General features: G+C 41.7%; 4 protein-coding genes across 6 annotated transcripts; 1 reads left to right on the top strand and 3 right to left on the bottom strand.

Moving 5' to 3' along the window:
- Positions 1–8,723: 8,723 nt before the first annotated feature.
- On the bottom strand, positions 8,724–13,636 carry usp18 (ubiquitin specific peptidase 18). The gene is made up of 10 exons (XM_034578075.1): positions 13,446–13,636; positions 12,648–12,744; positions 12,356–12,498; positions 12,196–12,275; positions 11,980–12,114; positions 11,509–11,604; positions 11,269–11,430; positions 11,068–11,199; positions 10,902–10,945; positions 8,724–9,927 (listed from the first exon to the last, which is right to left on the bottom strand). The coding sequence occupies exons 1-10, from the start codon at positions 13,501–13,503 to the stop codon at positions 9,855–9,857; spliced, it is 1,020 nt and encodes a 339-aa protein (XP_034433966.1). The 5' UTR covers positions 13,504–13,636; the 3' UTR covers positions 8,724–9,854.
- Positions 13,637–14,081: 445 nt separating this feature from the next.
- On the bottom strand, positions 14,082–16,387 carry pex26 (peroxisomal biogenesis factor 26). 2 transcript variants are annotated; one of them, XR_004613052.1, is made up of 6 exons: positions 16,070–16,386; positions 15,845–15,985; positions 15,269–15,585; positions 15,027–15,167; positions 14,234–14,936; positions 14,082–14,190 (listed from the first exon to the last, which is right to left on the bottom strand). XR_004613052.1 is itself a non-coding variant. In XM_034578077.1 (6 exons), exons 1-5 carry the CDS (start codon positions 16,189–16,191, stop codon positions 14,824–14,826), a joined length of 834 nt encoding a protein of 277 aa, XP_034433968.1. In that variant the 5' UTR covers positions 16,192–16,387; the 3' UTR covers positions 14,094–14,418; positions 14,779–14,823. The 2 variants fall into 2 exon arrangements, 1 of the variants encoding a protein (XP_034433968.1); XM_034578077.1 differs by having other exon boundaries at positions 14,094–14,418; positions 14,779–14,936; positions 16,070–16,387.
- Positions 16,388–16,448: 61 nt separating this feature from the next.
- On the top strand, positions 16,449–18,023 carry llph (LLP homolog, long-term synaptic facilitation factor). Its single transcript, XM_034578098.1, has 3 exons — positions 16,449–16,568; positions 17,215–17,422; positions 17,515–18,023. Exons 2-3 carry the CDS (start codon positions 17,227–17,229, stop codon positions 17,676–17,678), a joined length of 360 nt encoding a protein of 119 aa, XP_034433989.1. The 5' UTR covers positions 16,449–16,568; positions 17,215–17,226; the 3' UTR covers positions 17,679–18,023.
- A 421-nt stretch (positions 18,024–18,444) lies between these two features.
- Positions 18,445–23,280, bottom strand: hcls1 (hematopoietic cell-specific Lyn substrate 1). 2 transcript variants are annotated; one of them, XM_034578067.1, is made up of 16 exons: positions 23,172–23,280; positions 22,362–22,445; positions 22,210–22,283; positions 21,391–21,514; positions 21,155–21,265; positions 20,837–20,891; positions 20,625–20,735; positions 20,444–20,554; positions 20,250–20,360; positions 20,118–20,173; positions 19,894–19,963; positions 19,643–19,791; positions 19,341–19,557; positions 19,040–19,207; positions 18,892–18,957; positions 18,445–18,799 (listed from the first exon to the last, which is right to left on the bottom strand). In XM_034578067.1, the coding sequence occupies exons 2-16, from the start codon at positions 22,443–22,445 to the stop codon at positions 18,666–18,668; spliced, it is 1,641 nt and encodes a 546-aa protein (XP_034433958.1). In that variant the 5' UTR covers positions 23,172–23,280; the 3' UTR covers positions 18,445–18,665. The 2 variants fall into 2 exon arrangements, with proteins under 2 accessions (XP_034433958.1, XP_034433959.1); XM_034578068.1 differs by lacking the exon at positions 20,444–20,554.
- Positions 23,281–23,642: the final 362 nt, after the last annotated feature.

Raw genomic sequence — 23,642 nt, 5'->3', positions numbered from 1 at the left:
CAAAATCACATTTACTCAAGTATTTATAAAACAAAAAATATTTTAAATGCGAGTTTCCATCGACTACCATCAAAATGTTAGTTACTTGGATTATTGAGATAAACAGCTGCTTGGCTCTAATTCGTAAGAATTAAGTGCCATCAAACTATTGCACAAGCACATCGAACAACAAGATGAGTGGCAGTCAAATGTCGGTGTACACATTGAAAATTGGCATTAAAACCAGTGGAAGAGACATTATGACTGTGACTTTAAACAACATGTGGGATTTTCTGATAGTGACATATAATTAGGTAATAAAGCGGCTTTTATCTAAGACAATATGGTGACTCGTGACTTTTTTGCGCCTGCATCTTATCTTTCAGGCCACAAGTTACTATCACGTTATCGGAAATCAACTCAACATACAACGAAGAGAGTGAAAGCATTTGAAGAACAATTTCTGTGGAAGCGGTGCAGCTCTGCTCTTTGACACATTTTGACCACAGACGCCCCGCTTCCCTCAGTCCAAACACAGAATGTGATGTTTTCACCACCTTCAGGCTCAGTGTGACCTTCCGTTGACAACTTCTATCTGTCACTGATGTGGGGAAACAGCAATGGCCGACAGAAAGGCGGACGGGCACGTGCCAACACGCTAAGCACTGCACCCTCTTTTGACACAGCAGGAACGCAGTTTTCCCACACAGGCTTGGAAAACCAAACATGTTCTCACAACTGTTCCCCTACATGATAACAGAGAGGTTTATGTAATCCTCTGCCGATGTAATCAGAAGATCAGTACGCCGCCGAATTTTTCTGTGCAACAACCACAGAGCATGAAACATGGTGGCATGACTGAACAGCCTCTATAAAAGATAAACACGGTGCTTTATTAGGACAGAGGTATCTCATGTGTTGTGTGTGAGCCTGGCCACAGGGTAGAACCAGGTCTCATTCACAGGTCCACTGCAACCAATTAGGCTCACTCATGTTGCCACATCAAATAGCTGCTTAAACAAATAATGGGATTGGTTGTTTTTGCATGTTATTGTCCTGCTCGTGGGATTTCCATCTACAAGACACACATCTGAACCTGCAGGTTTAATCTCATTTCCAGATGTTTCATCCTCTGGCCATTTTTCACATGTGCTGGGAGTTTCAGAATGAAGCCTTGTGGAGCTTTACATCATCTGTCGCCAGTAATGCATCCGCATCGCGAGGCGTGTGAACTTGTTCAGAACGGAGAAATCTCGCTCGGATTTTAATATTACAAACAATCACTGGCTGTGGCTCCTCCGCAGCCCCAGAGGTGTAGCACTCCAGTCTCTCTGTAATGGAACTTTGTGTGGGCTGAGAACTCATTGACGTTGGCTCTCACAAAACGTCCACATGAAAATGCTTTTGCAAAGTCATATCAAGCAGAAAAGGCGCAGTTATCCAGACGACTACAGCAGCGGATTGTGCAGCAGATCAAACAGGCTGGCCTGGGGCGCATTATATCAGATTTCATTTTGAGTTGAGGCCCTTCATTCATTTCTGACATTTACAGTTGGATTGGTGTACCCCTCTCCGAGGCCTCTTGGCTCTCAGTCTGCACTGAGGCCCCACCAGCCACTCTGGAAAAACCCAGTGCATCTGACTTGCATTGCCTGGCTCCACTTGTGTGTTCTGTTTGGCCCGTGCCGTTGGAGGAGGAGAGCAGGCCAATTACCAGCCGCCGCTCTGAGACCAATATGATGTCATCCCCCCGCTCCGCCATAACAGGCTGCAGATGAGAGGGGCTGGGCCTCTCAGCAGCCTTATTCGCTTAATGAAAAGCAGCAAAGTATTAAAACAAATCAAAACGGGATCGAATATCTGTGAACATTAACATTTTTCTTCTCATCTTAACCTGTTATTATCCATTAAAGTGGCCTCTAATGCATCACTGTGCAGTGGACTGGAGATAGCAAAGATAATAGCTCACTGTTTATCTCATGAACCAGAGCACCTTGTTTGAATAAGACTGATAGCAGCCCATGAGAAAACAGTGGGAATGCCATTGTGTATTAAAGGCTGCACATTTCACAGATGTGAAGCGGAAGCAAGTTTGCATGGCACAACCTTAAACGTGCCCCACCCGTCAGCACAATCACCTGCACGGTGAGGGTGTTGTGTCCTTTCGTTTTCAGCTATAAGGAAGCAACTGTGTCCACACACATCAAAGGGGAAAGTTTTACAACAACGCGTTGTGAAAGAGCGGCAAAGAAAATTCTCCGACGTACGCTTAAAGATGCAGAGGCCCGTGCACTCGGTCACACTCCAAACGCTCGATTGCTAAAAAACCTGGAGACTGCTTCAGTGCAAATATCCCAGAAGGCCTTGCATTGCCGAGGAAGTCACGAAGCCACATCAGAGAATCCGAGGGGGCCTGTGGGCTGCAACAGATCTCCTCTCCTTTCCCCACATACTCCATCTCCAACGCCCACCGACCACACTCTATGTATAGACTCTGGAGATGATATAAAGCCTGAGCAGATAGCAGGCCTCAGCTCAGTATAAACAAATGGCAGCTTTAACTGTTTAGGTGGCTGTGATGTACATACGGAAAAATGTGTCAATCTGTATCTATAGAAAAACCTTTGAAGAAAAAGGCATCGATAACTTTTGGATCCGGAAGCATCGCGATCTGTGGTTAAGTATCGAGTGAAATGCAAATGATTGGAATTGTCGTTGACATTGTTTCTGTGTGTTTACAGAGTTGCGCAGTAGCTTTACTCTGCATGGGTGATCCAATTTGGCTAACAAGATTAAGATAAGCAAGTTAACCCTCTTAGTTTTGCATGGTAGCACGCTAATATTTGCTAACTAGCATCGAAACAAATTGGTAGTGTTAATTACCTTGGAGGAAACAAATTTGGTTATCTTTGACTAGCTGATGTTAAACAGGTGTGAGGTTTAGCATGTTAACCATCTTTGTTTAGCTTGTTAGCATGCTAACCATCAATAATTAGCTTTGGGGTAGTGGTAATGATATTAGTTTTGGGGGCATTTAGTTATAAATTATATAAATTGGGTTCTTAATGAAATAAATGCTGATGTTCACCATCTTTATTTAGCTTGCTACCATTGACGCTAATGCAAATATTTTTGTTTTGGAGGTATATGGTGATGAAAAAATATGTTAAACTGAATTGCAGTTAATAAAGTCCATTCTGAGGGAGGGAGTAAAACTTTGTGGTTGTCGAGACCAAACCAAAACACAAACCTTATTGTGGTTCTAGAGCAGAAGTCAGGGGATTACCAAAATCATTAGGAGGCGTCCTCTTGGCACCATGAATACATTCAGTGGTTGGGATGTTTACATCTGGAACAACGTAGTGGATGGACCTACTGATATTACAATCTATGAGCCACATGGCTAGCAAGGGCTAAACATGATTACCTGTATTCTTTCATCATTCAGTCCAACTAAAATGAGAAAGATCTGGTCGGCAAAACCTTTAACCGTCACTTAAAGGTAACTTAACCTCATCTCCTCCTCACAGCTGAAGATACTTTATCAAAAATATATTGGTATTTGTAGTGGGAGAGTGAAAAGCCTTGACAGTAAATTCCTATCTAAATCTTTACAAGCCTAGGTTTAGATATGACTCAGGGGAGGGAGGGTGAAGCGAGGTCAGGCACCTAACCTCAGCATGAGCCAGCAAAGGAATGGACTTAATACCTCTACAAATGAAAAAACTATTGATGTAATAATTCATTTTTGAATTTGTTCGTAATAAAATTTTTGCTATCAATTGTTATTGTGAAATACTGTTTCTGTCTTTTGTGCTAAGCTAACTGGCTGCTGTCCGTAGCCTTATATTTAATGGGCACTGAGAGTGGTTTCAATTTTCTCAGCTCTGCCAGAAAGCAGAGGTGTATTTCCAAAAATGTCCACGGGCCAAAAGCTTTGGGAATGACTGCGTTGTTATATGTCAACTCTCCCTAATGTCACTATCAAATAAAAGCAAATAAGACCAGAAATGATGGATTTGAGGGGATACGGACCAGAGCTACCACCAAGACGTCAAATTCAAAGCTCTACCCATCGTGTTTGCAGGACTGATGACTTCACTGTCCTAAACCTGAGAAATGAAGGATATACTTCTGTTATTCTGTGATCCTCTTTCATGGGGGCTGACTCCTCTCTGAAGACCCCCACCTTGTCAATGTGTCTTTGGTTCTGTGTCATAGAGACTGTGTGAGCTATGCCCCGCTTCGCATTCCTCTGCCATCCAACCTCTGTCCAGCCAGGACTTTCCCACAGAACCCTAAACCCTGTGAATGAGAGTAGACCTTTGTTTCAGGCATTTTTCATCCTGATCCCGGCAACTTCCCCATGGTGGAATGCAATAGGAATGCCAGCGCCAGCTACCTGGCATTAGAGAGTCTTTGTGCGGAAATAGGAGAGGCTGAAGGAGAGAGCAGGTCAAAGAGGTTTGACAATGGATAGCTCACTTCTCAAGGTGCCCAGCCCATATTACAGAGCCAGTGAACCTGGGTCAGGCCTCTTAAACATGGCAAGGTGCACCAACGAGAAGTGAAAAAAAGGCTTTTTTTTTTTTTATCTAGACCAGTTTCGCTATGAGCCCTCTCGCTGTCACAAGTTTTTCTCCCACTGTACAAATCATTAACTGGAGCAGCGATGTAGCAACTGATTGGCATGTATACACAGGCACAGCTGAAATGTGTGTTCGCAGCGGTTCACAAGTTGTTGTGAGCTTATCACTGGCTGAGCGCTGGAACGGTGAGGCAGTGGTTACCCTGAAGGTGCAATTCCATTCATACCTTTATGCTGAGAAGAATTTTAATTTGAGGGATTGCCATGTGAAGATGAGGATTTATTGTGATACTGTCTAATAATGTTTAGACAAGTCACAACAAGAGATAAATTTGCTATTGGCTTTTGGATCACAGTCGTTTTTTTTACTCAGCTGATGCAAAGCACTGCATAGCCAAAATAAAAACCCATCATACCATACACAACAAATCCTTCATACTAGAAGGGCCCACAGAGGGGCCACCAGTGCACAGACATGGCGGTGTGCATGTCAGAGCAGGAGCAAGCTTTGAGGTAGGACGCTCACAAACTGACAGACGGTTACCTGGGCCCGTCAGTGAAGCCATTTCCCCTGTAACCCGAGCCGCCTGGCTTCCGAGATGATGGCTGATCTTCCCTGGATCCTGTGTCTGATGATAAGCAGCTGAGATAAGGCGCTAACTGAAGGGTAACGACAGAAGCACGAAGACCAGGGTGGAGCGTCGGGTCACTCTGAGGAGATGCTACATGTGATGACCGTTGTTACCGAAGGGGCCTCCGCTCACCTCCCGTGAGAACCAATATCTGCAACCCACTCCCGAGTCCTCTCAGCTGGAAGTGCGCTTCATAGTAAATATAAATAACCCGAAAAATAACTGAGATTGAATACATATCATTAGCTGCTAAATAACAGTGTCACTTGCCATTTTGAGTCGACCAAAATGAAAGCGAATCAACCCCAACTGCCGTTCTAGTCCAAACCAAACCAGACCAAACTTGAGCTGCCCTTTTTTTCTTTGCTGTTCACTTATAGAAGTTTGACTGCTCGACATCCCTTTTCCTAGAAAACTCAGCAGATGTTCTATTTATTATGCTGCATCTGCCAAGAATCTCAGGGAGGACAACCGAACACGTGAAGCGAGAGGGAAAACTCAGTGACGACCGGACTCCCCTTCTACCTCCTGAGAGGAAATTTTATGATCTCACTGGGGAAAGATAAGGCTCCTTCCTCGACACGACTGCTCATACCACAAATTCCACTAAAATCGCTGCAGCTTGTTCACAGACCAATGCAGCCTATGTGTTTACACCTAAAGCTCGCAGATACTTGCCAGAATTCACCAGTATGACCTAAATATGAGCCAAGAGCCGCCATTCTGAAACTGGAGGTAACTAATCACAAATCAAGGTCATAGACAAACATTCCTCGATGACAGAAGTCGGGGTTTAAATCTGGATTTAGGCCTTTTTTAAATTGTGGAGGATTTTCTTTTCATAGAGAAATTTGCTGATCCATTTTTAGTTATATGCTCCTTTATCTGATTTAGTAGTCTTTGTATATTAGAGGCAAACGATACGTGGACATTTGCCTTCAGTTCCTTGTTTGTTATTTACAAAAGCAGACTTCACCATGGCCACCAGGCCCGAGAGCGAAAGATAATCATTTCCTATTTGAAACCTCATTATGTAACCAAAGGAAAGCTGTGCAAGCTGGCTGCCACCCCCGAAGCATTCATGACACTTTTCTGATAGATTCATTTATGTAGAATCGGAGCAATAAAGAGTCTGGGGTTCTTTACAGGAAGCACATCTTCCCTAACAAAGTCATTTCTTACAGGAGGAAACATGCAAGGATCAGTGCAAAAGTCCACTTCATTCATAGTCTCTGTTCTGAGCAGAAAAGCAGAAGTGCGTAGAGACAGTGCACAAAAATGAGTTCCTGTCTACGACTGTAAAAATAAAAACACAGGAAGAAACTTGTGATTTCAGAATGAAACAGACAGCAAAGAAACTGGAACACACAGTCACTTGAGTCTATATGTCTGTATTAACACGTAAAAAACATTATGACATAGAAATGTATAATACGCATGAAAATGACTCATAGTAGCTACAAAACCGACAAAACCGCAATAACTGGATGAGAAGTATAAAACCTATAATACCTTTCCTTTTAATTCCCCTCTAATTTCTCTGTAATTAGAAAATATGATGCAATTTGATGTGGTTAAGCTATATTTTTTTTATTGTATTTTGTTTCCTATTTTTATATTTATTTAGTCATTAAATCATCCTCTGAGGACCACAAATGTGCAAAACTTAATGGCAATATATCCAATAGCTGCTGACGTTGTGAAGTGTCCCATCCAACAACCTGGCATTTCCATAGAGCCAAGCTACCAGCATGGGTAAAATATTATAATACAACCTTTGTATCTTTGCAGTTCACAGTTCAACTCCACTGCTTTCCTACTGCTTTCTGCCTGTGTCTGAACAGCATGAGGCTTCTTCTTTGACATGGAATGACTATTATTATTGGTGATCATCAAAAGACAGACAGAGGGCTGGAATACTGCTTTGCTGTGAGTTGCATTTGAAAAGGCACAAGGCATTTATCTGAGCCTGTGAAATCCTCCACAAAAAAGGGAAAATTTAAGAGTGGTTCTCACATAGCCAAATTCCATTTTCTCCTCGACGCATCAGTGGTGTGCTCACCTAGTAACTGGTAAACACACATCAACAATGACGAAAAAGCATTAACGAACCTAGAGATATTCTCCAAAGAAAACAGTTTTAAGTGTTGCCACACGGCAAAGTCTGAACAATCTCCCTGCTTCCACAGCCTATGTGTCTGCTTCAGCTCATGCATTGTGTCAATCACTATCACTGCTGGAGAAATTCACAATCCAGCTGAAGGGAATCTCTGCGAACTGGCTAACACCTGACCGAGATAAAGGGCTGAAACTAAATTGGAGACTATGATCTGCCGTAAAGTGTCTGTATAACCACGTCCAGGGGCCAGAGCTCAACCTCAAACAATAGAGACCGAGACCTCAGGCATGTGTGACACGTGCTTGAAAGGAAACTGAGACGTCCAGACGCTCAGTCAGGTTTTACAGGCTACATGTGGCCTTTGGCTGTGCTGCCTCTGGCATGTTGCCGCCTTGATAGTGTCTGCAGGGGTCAATGTCAGGGCTGCGCTGGGCAGGTGCTCGTCAAACTTGAACCCTGACACATGGTCGTACAACACGAATAAGTAATCAAAGCCCCACAGAGAGAATAATCGGTTCCCTGGATATGTAGGAGTTATAATACTCTATTCAGATTCTAATGTTTCTTCTAAAAATGCTCTTGGCCTATACATTATACATATTGGTTGGCTATTAGGGATGTACGGTATATATTCTAAACACCAAGTATTATAAGGCAGTTACCAAGAATATTTAATGTACTTATAAGGCACATACACTTTTTGTAGAATAAACTACTCAACAGTATAAAAATGTTTAAATTAGGTTCACCTCTTCCCACCTATAGCTTGAGTTGTGCTTATACACTACCACCCAATAATGTGATGTACACTTAGTGTGCTAAAAGGTGCTAGTCAGCATTATAGTACTTTAAGTATATTTTTTTACCAATACCTCAATTCTTGTACATATGTAATATTTTGAATGCAGGACTTAATTTTGCAGTAAACATGTTTCACGCTGGGCTTTTAGCTGTTTTTGGTCTCTACCAAGTCCTGAGGGAAATGTGGCTCGTCGCTCATCTCTGATGAAAAAGCAAATGTTTGTTTGCTGTCCTACGTTTGGTGCTAGGCAGGTAGCATTCCGATGGATGTTCAGAATCGTTTAAAGTCAAACTTCTCAGTACGACTGAGCCAAAACAGTAAAATTTCCGGCCAGAAAAACAAAATAATGTGGTGAAAAACACTCAACACTTTATGGAGTTGAAGGGAAACTGCAGGCTTGGATGAGGATTCTTTGTGGGTTCATTACTAAGAGCCACCCCGACACATTACACATAGTATTTTCATGCAGTAATATAAAGAAGTACACTATAGCTGAAAGATCTGAGTATTTCTAAAAACTGGTAAAAAATAAAACCATCTCATAAATCCATCAGAGTACCCAGAGTTATGATAATTTCTTATTATGAAAAAATGCAACTTTCCTCTTAGTATACAGACATTAACAAACTTTATTATTATAACTGTTTCCATCATCAGTTTTTCAAGATGCAATGTAACGTCACCAACACAATTCAAAAACACCAAACCATATCTGTGACACTGACTCAAGTCTAGACACATAACGCACATATCTAGTCCTGGTCTTTGGTCTCAATGTGGGAGGAAGTCACCACCTATACAGAAAGCAGCGACTATGCTACATGGCAGCGAGATGACTAAGCACGGGGCCCACGGCCTGTGGCACTGTGCAGGCATGTTCCATTCTGTCAGAGCTGTGCAGCACATAGGCACCATTTCACACGGTCCCCCTGAATCCTGGCCAAACGAGTGGGAACTTTAGAGGCTGTGCTGACAGCCTATGCCGAGCACTCAAGTGCTGTGGTTACAACTGCAACGTTTAAACTCCCTTCATTGCGAGATAGTCTCTGCAATGCATTTTTAAAAATAAATATATACAGATCTTAAGTACTAACATTCTGAGCTCGGGGGGTTGGGAGATGTGCCGACGTTGGTGCGTCAACAAAAGACAAAAAGATGAAGGTGTTAAAACCAGTTTTGTAAAAGGAAAGTTGATAGTTATATGTAGTGATAAAATAGGTAGTGATAAAATACAATAAATAGTGAGATGTTAATTTGAATTTTTGTTGGTGATGTTTTTGGCCGCCTCAAATCAGACAGAATGACTTCATTGTTCTTCATGAGTGACTCACACATTTTACCGCAGTGTCAGGAAAATGAGCACTGAGCCCCATTGCAGGTATTTCCCCCCAAACAGTGAACATCTAAGCTAAGCATTCTCTTCAAACCACCCCCCGGTGTCACTGAGCTCGTTTGCATTGTGTGTGGTCTGAGAGTGGAAAACCCTTCAGTGTTTCAAGTCTTGAACGCCACCTACTGCTGTCAGGCAGAAATTACGATGCTGGTGTAAAGTATACACCCTAACCCTTTCCCTGCAGTATTTCTATGAGGTCAGACAAAACATTAAACATTTAAACCAGTCACTATGTGCAATAAAATCTCAAATTTAAACTAATGATATCAATCAAGTAAGTATTTAATTCATTAAATTCCTATACTTTCCATCTCAGACCTATATTGAACCTCGTGTCACATTCATCCGGAGAATTCAGGTTGTGGTCCCTCCTGTTTGGATCCTCTTCTGTACATTAACATGTACGCTGTGCCGCTGTAAAAAATAAGACAGAGATGTATCAAACAAAGTTGTGCCTCTCGGAGATGGGGCAGGAAAAGGATAAAAGGAACAAAAGATTTACCAGACATAAAAAGTGAAAATGTAACTACCAGGTGTAAGGGAAAAAGATGTTTGTTGTTGGAAGACAAGACAGACAAGATGGATTTCCTCTGTTTAGAAGTTCAAAAGTTTAAAAAGCCCCCACTACAAAAACACCGCCACCTTTAGTCTCTAATCTCCCCCGAGGAACAGACAATAAGGCTTTGTCTTAAGACTTTAGGCTGTTTCCGCGAGTAGGAAGATGAAAGCTCCATGATGTCAGTGGAAGTCAAGTACTGGATTTACATGTTATTGATGAAAATCTTCAATTTAACCCTAAAAAGCAGCTGGTGGCTGCTTTGAGCAGGTTTTAATGTTAGTCTCATGTTCATTGGTCATCTTCTGTATTCCAACATGTTTGACGGTGGAAAGACAGAAACATTGAGTTTTTATTAGAATTAAAAGAAGTAAATTTAGTTTGATCAAAGTAATATTTAAGTGACTTTCACACATGAAGATAAAGCTGACAATAAGAAATGCAAATTTTGATCACCTATTAGAAAGTTGAGAAATATCATCAATGCACCGTTATATCTACAAATTGTGCTCCCAAATGGGAACATGCAATTGTAAAATAACAGGTGAATCAGGACAGAGCCCTGAGGCACTCCACAGTCAAATTAAAGCAGGGAGGAAAGAGAATAATGCATCTAAGCTGGTTTTCGCTCACATAGGTCAGCACAAACACCTTTGTGTGGTTTGTTTGTTTGGTCTATATAACATGTGTTAAGTTTAAGTTCTAGGAGGCAGAGTTTGGCTGAGGCTATGATTAAGTGGCTGTGGCTTATAGCTTCATGTTTAGCATACAGATACATGAATGAATTCAATCTTGTCATCCTTTAGAGAGAAAGTGAAAAAGCCAGACAGACCCATAATATTTTCCATACGTTCTCTGCACTTGTTCCCAGGAAACCTGTGTGTTGAAATAAAAAGCCAGAATTAGTTACAAAAGAGTAAAACCTATTTCACTTCTGTAGATCATAATGAAGTAGAAAGTCAGGAATAAACTGCATTCAAATGTCTTATTGAACAAACCTTCTGCACGTGGCTGTCGTCTGCATGGTACCATTGCTGGCTCCCCCTATGACGAACATAGGCAGTGTAGTGCCCCCACATTGTACCACCAGAGTGCACTACCACTGCATACAAAGTGTAGGTGTACTCATCCTAGAAGAACAAATACACTTTTAGATGACAAAATACAATATCCAGAGAGTAGATAGGAAATACAAGTACCTGGGCAAAGTCTGTGGAGAATCCACCTCTAGCGATCTCAGAGAAGTCAAAGGTCTCTGGAAAGGTCACCCTGCAATCAAGTTTTCTGATGTCACCACGGCTGTTCCGAAACCGCTTCAGGTGCACGCACAAGATACGAGGCAAGGAGAGCAGTTTGACACCCTGAAAGATACAATTACATGTATAAGTTGACGATAAGGTTAGTTAATATCTTTGGGTCACATTTGATTCAAACCTCACCCGTCTAGACGGAGTCTTGCTTCCACATTGTGCACAAAAGCAGCAATTTCTGCCCCTTAACTCCTGATCCTCTAAGAAGGAGGATATGCAACCTTCCTGAAAATGTCAGAAACACGTGCGTTGAAATCGTATTATTAGTATGATGGATTATTTGACATTTTGGGGACTATGTTAAATTTGCTTTCTTAACGACAGTTTGACGAAAGGATCAAGACCACTCTCACATCTGTACAGTCAGTATCAGCAGCTGGTTAGCTTAGCTTAGCATAAAGACTAGAAAACAGTAGGCGGGTTAGGGTTAGGGTTAAAAAAGAGATAAGATAATTCAATGATGATTCAATAAGTGAGAATTAACAGGTGCTAAGCTAAGCTAATTTATAACAACTCATACCTGCTGTACAGACATGACTGTGGTTTCTATCTTCTTGTAAAATTCATGGCAAAAATTGTCCACAAACAAAGAAACTGCACCAGAGAGTCGTGATCTTCCTTCACGTGCAGATGCAGGCTGAGCTGGAAGCTGGTCTGAGTCTGGACGGAGCTGCACTCCAAACACTGCAGGTGAGTTTCCACAGAAACCTTGTACAGATTCTGGATTTCCTGAGCCTGACGGAGAAAACAAAGGTAAGCAAACATATGACACACTACCAGGTGAAAAACTCAGAATGCTAAAGGTTACAGGCCGACCAGTTCTCTGTCGTCCATCTGTTGCTGCATGAAGTTCAGGATGGAGAGGAAGACTTCATCGGCGTCGTGCTGCATACAAACTACAAAACAGTTTCATTGTCACAAGGTGGGAAATAAACATCAGTGTGACACGTTGACCGTGTGAATCTGCGGCTCTTACGTCGAACGCAGTTTCTGTCCAGACAGTGCAGGAAGTCTAGATGGGCAATGTTCTGCGTATGGTCCCTCGTCATGGCTGCGAGGACTCTCTTCAACTGCAGGGGGACGTTAGGACTGTCTGCTCTCACACCAGCTGAATCCCACCTTGTGCACATCAATAAATCATCAACAATCTTCATTAATTTAACAAGTACATGTACATATAATATACTAAAATCCGGATTTACCACCTTGTTTTGAGGCTTTGCTTCCTTGTAGGTCAGCAATGTGAACATACAACTTCATTGTCTTACTTTTCCAGCAGGGCTGACAGCTCCCAGGTCGCAGAGAGGGTCTGCAGCAAAGTGTTGACGCAGCAGGACAGCTGGTAGTTGCTGAGGCCTCTCATTTCTGGGACAGACCAGTGGAAATATTCAAAATGAATGAAAATAGCATATTATCCATTGGATGGATTCACCTGTGATGCAACTGTCAATACAGCAACACACCACACCAAAGGTTTGTGTGCGATGCCTTCATGTTAATCTGTCTTTGCCTACTCCCTTTTAGAAAACACCACTGTACAGGCAACAAGTCAAATAACACTGAGTGAACTAGAACCACAGAAACACCTGGATAATGAAGAAAATAATACAAACAATAAATAATGTGTTAATACAGACACACATACAACATTTGGTTGATACCATTTGCTCCTGTGTGCTGTGTTAGTTTCTCTTTGACATGCCACACTGCACAATAATTGAATCAACACAATGTCAAAAACAAACTGTAAAGTTGCATTACACAACAGTAGTGTACAATGAAAACAATATCAATAACTTACAGCAGTATTTTATAAGAATTTTAACAGCAATTTAACAAAGATTCAATATATATCAATATAATTCTTATATATATTTCTTTTTTCTTTTCAATGAAATGTATGAATCTACATTGACTGAAATTTGTATCTTGACGTAATTTGGGGAATATCGTCCAGCCCCAAGTGTAGAGATTAAATTCATCTGGTAACTACTGAAAAATCACATTCAGCATCAAACCACCATCATCCCCATCATCACACAGGATAATGTCGTTACTCTACTCACCGTATTGAAGGTCCCTTCTTGTAAATGTATAACAAAACCTGGAGAACCCAGAGAACATGATGTCAGACTTCACTTCTCGCTTCTCAACAGAACAGGAGTCGAACGTGTGTTGTGTTTTTTAAATCATCTGTTCGAGTACGTCGTTCTTCTCTCGTTTCCCAGTAAACATCGCATCCACGTCAGCTCCTCAGTTTCACTTTGCAGTCTCTCTGTTCGCAGAAAACGAAACCTACCAGTTGCCATGCGCGGATTTCTATGACACATTTCATTCAACTTTATAAGCATTTTGTGACGATTTCTCCAATGACTTTATTTCAAATAGTAAAACCGCTTATGTGTAAATAAAGTGAAACTATGTTTTATTTATAGCAGCGCAGTGTTGTGATATAACATTTTGCCATCGTTGAGGTTGGACTAGATTTTTTTAAATGGGCAATTTTCCCAATAGATTCAATTTTGAAATCCTGTCATTTAAATTGATTAATTAATTAATTAATTAGTCGTGTATTTGATTTAAAGTTTTCCCATTTCTTTGTTTAACTTTTAACCCCAAGTGTGATTTACTCCATACAACCATAAAACACAAAACTTAACTAAAACACAAAACTTAATTAAACTATCAATAAAACACAAAACTCATATATATGTATATATTTATTGCACATATTCATTGTCATATTTTGTCACCCATAATTTGTATGTCTTCCATTGACATTCTGATCACATTGTTGATCCATTATTACTCCTTTGTTATTTCTTTATAACTGAGTTATAAGTGATGTAGGCACTGCTGCTCCTGTAAAATCTGGGACTAATCGTACTGGTTAAATAAAGTTATTGTTATGATAAAAATTAAAACATGTGTTAGTGGCAGCAATAAAAAAGTCTGAGGTTTCTAACAAAAAATTAACAAATATACATGGGAAATGTTTTTCTCTGGTTGTTCATATGACTGATGGTTTTCATAGGTAGGATGACACCAATGCCCAACAGTCCCGTTAAATCCAATTCACCACACTGCTCACATTCATACATATCCTAAATGTATTTTATTTCATCAAGATTCATGAATTATTCTCTGGGAAATTGGTGAGAATGTCAAAAGCACCGTTAAAGAAAGTGAAAAGTGCCTCTTTGCCCAGATACAGGCCAAAATGTCCTGAGTTCTTTCTTGACCCTTGTCTCATCCTTCCACCAAGTTTTGTCTAAATCTGTGCAGTAGTTTTGCAAAAATCCTGCTGCAAACAAACAAAGCAAACCACCAAACAACAATCAACCTGACTGGGGCAAAAGTGGATATAACTAAGCCATCTTCTCTTACAAAAAAGATAGAAATGGGTCATAACTATGGACAAAACATAAAGTGTCTTTCAGTCTTTTACAGTCCTTTGCTCTGAGTGAGAGAATGGTAGTACGGTGCAACCATGGTGCTCCACATCTGTTTGAGCAGCTCAAGAAGTTTGGAAATCCACAGGAATGATGACGGGAGAGCTGAGGGCAAACAACAGGAGGAAATGCAAACGTTTTATACTTCAACAAACCCGGTGATGGAAGTGAGATGCAAAGAACATTTTATCCAACCTGGATCCATTCGAAGTAAGAGCATGTAGAGAAGGACGGCTGCCAGAAAGATTCTCCGCAAAGAGAATGAGCCAGAGCCGGTCATAAAAAGTTTTTTGTATAAAAAACGAAGCATGGCTTTGAGTTTATGGATGACAGCACCTGTAGAGCATAAACACACCCAGAGAGAGAGACTGTCTATATTCAATATTTACACTTATTTGATTTTGTAAAATGCATCTAAAGAAACAGCCATTTGTTACCTTTATTTGAGACACTATGTGCAGAGTTAGGGCTGCCACCAGGATTTAGAGGCGGCTCTAGATTCTGTTGCTCTCTTTCATCTACAACATCCAGCGCCGTCCGTCTCTGGTCTTCCGTGAACGCCCTTCCCCCAACCTCGCCGACGATCAACTCCCGAGCCTCGTCCGTGCGTCCGAGAGGGACGAGGACATGCAGCAGGTGCAGTTCTGCGACTGTCCCGAACCCCGACGCTTTGCTGTTGGACGGACAGTGTAACCAAACTCTGGCTGCCTCCTGCATCACAGCAGGCTCCCCCACCTTCGAGTAAAGAAGTATGCTGCCAATATAAAAATGAGAGAATCAATTTTGAGAACTCAAATGGTTGATTAAGCAACAGGTCCATCAACAAAACATGTTTTTATTGGCAACTGTTTTGATATACTGGTTTAAAACAGATGTAATAATCAAAACCTCTCTGTAACAGGGAATGATTGGTAGTTTTTGCTCATTAAAACAATTCATTCTTTACCAAAATGTGTAGTTAAACAATCTCCTGCTGAGTTGGTGGATTCACAGCCTGTTTGAGCTCCACTCACCACATCTGCATGATCTTCGCAGGTATCTTCTCCTGGAGCTCGTACTGCTGGAGGACCCAGGGGAGGACACCGGGCCACTGGTTGAGCTCAGCCAGGGCTTGGATCCCTATAGTGCAGAAACCAGCCTTGAACTCTGCGGACCTGTGGGGACAAAAAAACAAAAAGACACACAGTGACACACCTGACTCCCAGGCTGAAGGAAACACGTGGGCTTCGGACTCTCACCGGCTGTCCTCTGCCTCCGGGCCGCAGAGACTCTGCAGACTTCGGTCACATGTGTCAAACGCTGCCTGGAAATCTCTGTGAACCACCATTTGCTCTGCAGCCGCTTCCAACATGTTGAGCATCTGTGGGGAAGCTGCTCGAACAAATCCCAGTTAAACAGCCAAAATGACTGATACAAGTTACTAGTTACCACACCGATGGATGCTACTACAGGTTTAGAAGCTTAGTTTATAGCTGAGGTTTGAATAAACCCGTGAAAACCGCTCGTTTACACCCGATATTCTCCTTTACGTGTTGTTTACATTCCACAGTCGCTTGCACTTCCTGGTTGAGACCGCGAGCCAATCAGAAACCAGGGTCTTCAGGCTCCCAAAAAAGAGCCAATCACGTGACAGCTTCTTCGGAAACGCGTTCTTCCGTCTTTCCTCTCCTCCTGTAAACACGTGTGAGGAGCGTGTGGGGACATTTAATCATTTAACTTAAACTACGCGCTCGTAAAGTAAGTGATGTTTACTGTTTACGTTGTGCTAACACACTTAGCATGTGGGATAAGCTAACGTTAGCTTTTTTAGGTGTTTCCTTGCGAGATTTCTCACAGCGGCAGCTCGAGAGCTAACTAGCTAGCAGACCTCGGTTAGCTTGCTGTGGTAGAAATGAACTGTAAAGCTAGTTGTGGTCGTGGCTGTAGCTAACTGACATATATTCATGTCATGTAGCTGCAACGCGTTATAGACAATGTGCAACGTTAGCTTTGTATTCAGGTGGACACATAGGATTCACATGTATGATCTCGTGTCACGTGAGTCCGTTCTTTTAAACAAACAAACTCTTAAACTACTCTGTGTTCAAACTTATCCCCATTAACACATTTCATTTGTTATTACATAATACATAAATACTACATAAATGTCCTTTGTCGTCATCCTGACTGCTTTTATAGACAAATGAAGAAAACTCTGCTGCAGGAACATAAATTTGAGTGTTTTATTAAAAACCATAATCTGTCCATACTTGTTTGGGGACGAGGATCAAGTGATCTGGTGGGTTAGATAAGTACTTAACTTAAACCATAAAGAGCTGCCTTTGCTTAACGCATCTGCCATTAACTCCAATATAATGACTGATGTGTTGTTTGTTTATTTCAGAACCTCCTCAAGATGGCAAAAAGCCTGCGGAGCAAGTGGAAGAGGAAGATGCGCGCGGAGAAGAGGAAGAAAAACGCCCCCAAGGAGCTGGCTCGTCTGAAGCAGGCTCTGAATTTGGACAAGAAAGGAGACGCTCTCATGGCTGACGTGCAGGAGATCGCCACCGTGGTGCCGGCGGACAAGATCATAAAGCAGCAGGCTGATGACGGTGAGTGACTGAGCGATCGTGGCCCACAGGCGATATTCAGCGTGAACTATAGCTGTTTTCAGACCTTTGACCATTGCCTTTTGTGTTTACAGAGGGGAAGATGGACATGGACGCCAAACGCAACAAGACAACCCTGTTGGACGAAAACGGACAGTACCCTGTGTGGATGAGCCAGCGTCAGGCCAAGAAGATGAAAGGCAAGCGGATGGCAAAGAAAGGTGGAAAGGGCAAGAAGAAGAAGGGCATCGCCTGGTGAGCCAGAGGAAACTTAAGGAGGTTTTCTTGGCTTCAAAGACTTTTGTTGCAGAAACACACGGGATCATTTCATGTACTGATCTCTACATGACAAGTGTCGCTGCCTGCTGCTGGATCCTTCACTCGAGCAGGCCTGCTGTTGTAGAGTAATCCACTGCAGGAGCATGTTGGTTCTCATGGAGCCGCAGCTTCTTCTTCATGTTAGACCAAGTTTAGAAACAAGTTTTACGAAAATACGACTTTATGTAAAATATATTTGTCTGAATACAACATAACAGGTGATTGTCATATATTCTCCACTGCAATTTGAATCTATGCTTATTCTGATAAAAAAATATTAACTGATCCACAGCTTACATATTATTTTTTGTATTGTACCATTTAAGATTCGTTGATATGATTAAAATCATTATAGCAAACCTGGTGGCGGTTGCTCAGGTTAGAGGGAGACTGCAAATCTCCTCGTTATTGTTTTACATCTATTTTCAGACTCGAAATTAATGACAGAAGGGAAAATTTTGACAATAGTCCTATGTTTAAAGAAAGTGGAAAAAAACGTATAACGCATCCTTCCTCCAAGTTTCGTGACAATCCGTCAAGTAGTTTGTGTTGTTAGTGAAACACTTGACAACAGTAACTATTTGTTTTTTCAGTTTTAAACCAAACTCTGCTTCAAGACACTTTGTATTTAATCCAGCTTATTATAATATGATCATGATGAAATACAATACAATACAAGGAATGTAAAATACAAACACACAGAATCCTGCCTGTAGAATAGTTTATTGACTCCAGTTTATTGCAGATACAGGATGCATAACTTTATTGGTCATATTATATAAGAAAGTTATTACCACCGAGTAAGAGGATTGAAATCAGCTGATCAGAAGCTTTTCAGTGATTTATTGTATAAATACACAGCTGAATTCCCTCTGTTGAACAACCTGAGAAATCTGAGATCGTTTAAAGTGAAGCAGAAAGTCCCAAACTACATGAGCTGAACATAAGTAGCTGGGAACAGACCGGTGCGTCCGTGACACTCTCCCTTCCACCAGCCTTCGTCGATCATCTCTATGTTGTTGATCACGTCGTCTGGGTTGAAGGAGATCTCATCGTCCGCCTCTGCACAAATGAGATCGTAGGATTTGTCGCTTTGAGTGTGAAGACGATCGTTAAATGTAAAAAAAAAACGAAGCGTGGAAGAAGTGACGTACCTCCCTGATAGTCGTAAATGGCTATTGCCTTCTGTCCACATGTCAGGTCTTCATACTCATTGTCATCTGTAAAAGAAAACTGAAATGAACGTGCACTTCACATGCAAACATGTTAAACGTTTCAACTGCAGCCGACTCAGAGGCAGACCTGTCTCCACAGGAGGAAGAGGAGGAGGCCGTTCAGCAATTGCATCATAATCCCCGTCATCTTCCTCCACCTCTGCCGACCTGTCAGGAAGCGGTGGGGCCTCAAGTTCGAGGAAATCTTCTGAGCGTGGAGGCAAATCTGGAGGCTCCTCGTACTCTGGTTCATCCTGCAAACAGCACAGGAGCATTGAGATCAAATCGCAAATCCTGGAGAAGACTTATACTTTCAAACGACAGATTAAATTAATCTATTATTTGGTTGAAGTGATGTTAGATTGAATCAGAGGGTCTTACATCAGGCTCAGGCTCTGACTCATATTCTGGTTCAGGCTCAGGCTCTGGCTCAGGCTCATATTCTGGTTCAGGCTCAGGCTCATATTCTGGTTCAGGTTCAAGCTCTGGTTCTGGTCTTTCTTGTATCTCTGGCATGTAATGGTGTATTTCCGCTGGCATCTCGTACTCTGGAGCCACACATGGAACAGGAGGTGGAGAACGTTCCTCCTCTTTGCTGCTCTGCTCCTACAGGAAACACAGCAAAACACAGAATCATGAATATATATGTTAAACATTAGTTTATGTGTCAGTTTACAGTTCATGTTTTTACCTGCTGTCTACGTTTGGCCTCCTCTCGCTCCCTCTTCTCTCTGGCCTGTCTCCTCACTCGCTCTTCATCAACTTTCTTCCGGTTCTCCTCGTCTGAAGCTTTGGCCATGTTCTCAAAACGAGCCTTCAGCTTCCCTGCGCCTGACGACGCTGCAGGGAAACAAACGTAAATATGACAACGGTGCAATGGCAGTGACGTCCAACACTTGTCATGATTAAATGGAGTGCAGGGAGGAAGAGAATAAAACCTACAGGCCTCCAGGGGTTGTGTCTTTTCATAAGCAGAGGACGGTGCTTCAATATCTGAGAAGCCGACAGCGCTCTAGGAAAAATGTATAAATGTTTAAATCGTCATAATGGAAACATTACATTCCTGCAAACAGGAAATTCTGATTTCTTATTATTTAATCACAGCTTGCAGAATAAAGAATTGATCATTTAACCCTGGCTGATGAATCAATAATGAGAATCCTGACCTTATCTTGGCGATCGGCCTGTACTCCATATCGACCCCCGAAACCTGCTGAGTAATCTGAACAGACAGGAATTGGTTCAGTCCCATGAACGTCACTGGTTTTCCTGTGACACACGTGCGAGCGTTGTCTCACCTTTTTGTGACTGATGTTTCTCCGTCGCCCCTTTGTAGTCGTAGCCCAAAGCTGCTTTATCTACTTTGTCCTTCTCCACGCCGAACTTCCCCCCAAAGCCCTTTGAATAATCTGATGAAGACCAACGTTAGACATTAGACCTGAGGCAGGAGACAATGGCGTCAACACTGACAAACGCTGCGACTCAAACTCGCCTCTTTGTGACTGATGCTTCTCAGTTTCTCCTTTATAGTCGTACCCCAAAGCCACTTTGTCCACCTTCTCCGTCTCCACGCCGTATTTTCCTCCAAATCCCTTCGCGTAGTCTGGAGAAAACAAGATGAACATTTGAAAAAATAACATTTTTTGATGCTAATTAAAACATCTTGAACTCACCTTTTTGCGACTGGTGCTTCTCCGTCTGGCTTTTATAGTCGTACCCCAGCGCGGCCTTGTCCACTTTGTCCTTCTCCACGCCGTACTTTCCTCCAAATCCCTTCGAATGATCTGGAGCCAGAAAAGATTGTCAGCAAAATCCTGAACTATAGACCGTTAACTGTCTGTTAAATACAAATTTATACTTTTATATTAGAAAACTGTTGACCCACCTCTCTGAGACGCATGTTGCTGCACTTCCCCTTTGTATTCAAAGCCCATGGCAGACTGCACAGAAAACAGTCATAAATTGTACTGATCATACTGAATGCAGCTTAAAATACCTTGTTGCATAAAAACAATTAGACAATCACATTAATTATGAAGTGGAAAATAAACTGTACAATACATTCTAAGGTTTTAGCTGCTTGTTTTAACTGTATACTAGAGCTCTAGTGTTTAAGACCCTGCAAAGTATGGAGGCACTAAATCATTCAGAAAAAACAATTAATTAAGTTATATTGCAAAGATTTATTTTAGATTCTTCAAACCTCATCAACACGGTCCTTCTGAACGCCAAATTTCCCGCCAAACCCTTGAGCCGCATCTGTCTGGGAGGAGTGCTGCTTGACCTTGGCCACGTAGTCGTGACCCATAGCCCCCTGGACGCAAGAGGAACATTGAAGAACAAATTCAGCCTACAGAACAACGTGAAAAGTGAAATCTGGCAGCGTATCAGAGGAGCAGGTTATATATATATTTGGGTTATATAGCGTGGCTTGTTAACCTTGTCCATTCGGTCCTTCTCCACGCCAAACTTCCCTCCGTATCCGTACGATGCTTTAGGAGTGTGTTCTCTCTTCTTCCCCTGCTCGTGCTCCGTAGCCACTTTGCTTCTGAGCTCCGCAACGCTGTCACACACACACACACACACACACTGTGGTCAAGATGGCTGCACACAGAGGTGCACATAGACACAAATATACAAACATACACACACTTATACACACACACTCTTATAGACACATTTATACATACACCCTTATACCAAAATATACACTCTTACACACACATCTACACGTATATATACACACATGCATACACACTTATACCAACATATACACTCTTATACACACACTTATACATATATACACATACATACACACATGCACACATGTATACACACTTATACGTATACACATTTATAGACACATATACACACATAAACACATGAAATCTGTCAAGAGCACGGGAGTTTTCTCAAGAATGAAGAAACTAATTTATCTAAATTGATGAATCGACAAACAGATGCAGCACGATCTCTGCACATGTGACATTTGTAAAGAAACAGTGAGTTTTAACTGCTCTGGGATAAACAAGGGATTTTTAAGTTTCCAAAAGTTCCCTGTGTTAGTTTCAGTCAACAAGTCAAAGTGATTCAAGCAGTTTGACTTCAGCAGCCAGCAGTGTTTTAAATCCCTCTGTCACTGTGTCATCATCATGAATTACCCATATTAGGAGACAGTAGCTGCCTGACAGCTGCTGCTCTGTTCTCACTTCCTCTTCCTGTTGCAACACAGCACCCACTACAACCATCCTCCTTTACCTGATGTGTTCTTGACGTCCAGAGCCCTCGATGGTCTTGGCTCCCCAGCGCTGCTCCTGCTCGGATATGTCATTCTGAAACACAAAAAGACCATTAAATCCAGAATAGAGGAGGAAAGGACTGTGAGCACTTCATGGTTTTGTCCTCAGCACCTCGAAGTCAGGGTCCGTCTCCCAGTCATCGGCCTCTGCAGCCACCTGCGCCTTCACGTCGTGGCCCACGACCGACTTCCACATCTGAGTGGGGAAAGAAAACACAGGTCACACAGGAAGGTCACATTAAGAAATATGAATTATAACTAACACACAACCACAGCACTGTTTGCTGAAGTCCCAAAAAGGAAGTGATTTTCAACATGGAGCTTCATTTCCCCTCAACGAGCCTCAGGCTGCGACATGACTTTAAAACAGCCTCACGACAGCAGATTATTTATTATCTCTCATATTCTCTGACACCTGAGTTTTAGGAAGGAGGCCAACTACTTTACACAAGTTAAACACTATGGCAGTGACTATTATGGGCTGTCATCAGAAGCAAACGTACTTCAAAGTTTATTTTGATTGTCATTATTGTCAAAATGTGAGTATGAATCATGGTATTTTATATCTTGTAGACTTTAAAATAACCTGACAAACAAGTTACACAAGGGAGGCTTCACATACAAGAATAATTAAATAATTACCATTTTCATACTTGCTATAATTTTATTTTAAACGGCAGTGCAGGTGCATATTAAGTGTAATGTGAGTCCTGACAACGTTACTGTGCTGTTGTGTTGTTAAACTTATACAAGTGAATAAATGTAATGTTTGTAATATTATAACTAACGGTTCACAGCACAGTGGTTTTATTTGACCTACTTCCTTATTGGAAGTGGGAAAAAAACTTAGTAAAACTTACATTTAAGCATAAATATAAGTTTGTGAGTTGGTTTAAATGAGATTTATTATAAATAATTTTACCTTTTGACTTTTCAGTTGGATAAATCCGTGTTTGAATCAAGAGCAGCAGCTGAGCTTCCTCACACTGACTGTGTGATGGGCGACCCGTGAGCGAGCACGCAGCCCAGCGGGAGCGCGCGTCGATGTAAATAACAGAACGGACGACGTCACTGTAAACGTCACAATGTCCCTGATAATAATAATAATAATAATAATAATAATAATAACACAAACACATGTTGTCGCACTTGTAGCATTGGAACATATTTAAACACATTTATTCAAAGGAATTAAAAAAGAAATCAAGTCGGAAATTACCTGTAAAAGTTTTAAAGTTAAGATCAGACACACTGACTATTATGGGATGTCATCTGTAGTAACAGTTTATTACTTTAAAGATTATTATTACTATTATTATTGTTATTTTAAAGCATACAGTACTGTGGTTTATGGAGTTGTAACGCTGTTTACACACTTGGGGGCAGACTTGCA

The sequence above is a fragment of the Hippoglossus hippoglossus genome, chromosome 23 (genome assembly GCF_009819705.1).
Source record: "Hippoglossus hippoglossus isolate fHipHip1 chromosome 23, fHipHip1.pri, whole genome shotgun sequence".
NCBI lineage: Eukaryota > Metazoa > Chordata > Actinopteri > Pleuronectiformes > Pleuronectidae > Hippoglossus > Hippoglossus hippoglossus.
This window is presented reverse-complemented; position numbering and strand designations above follow the sequence as displayed.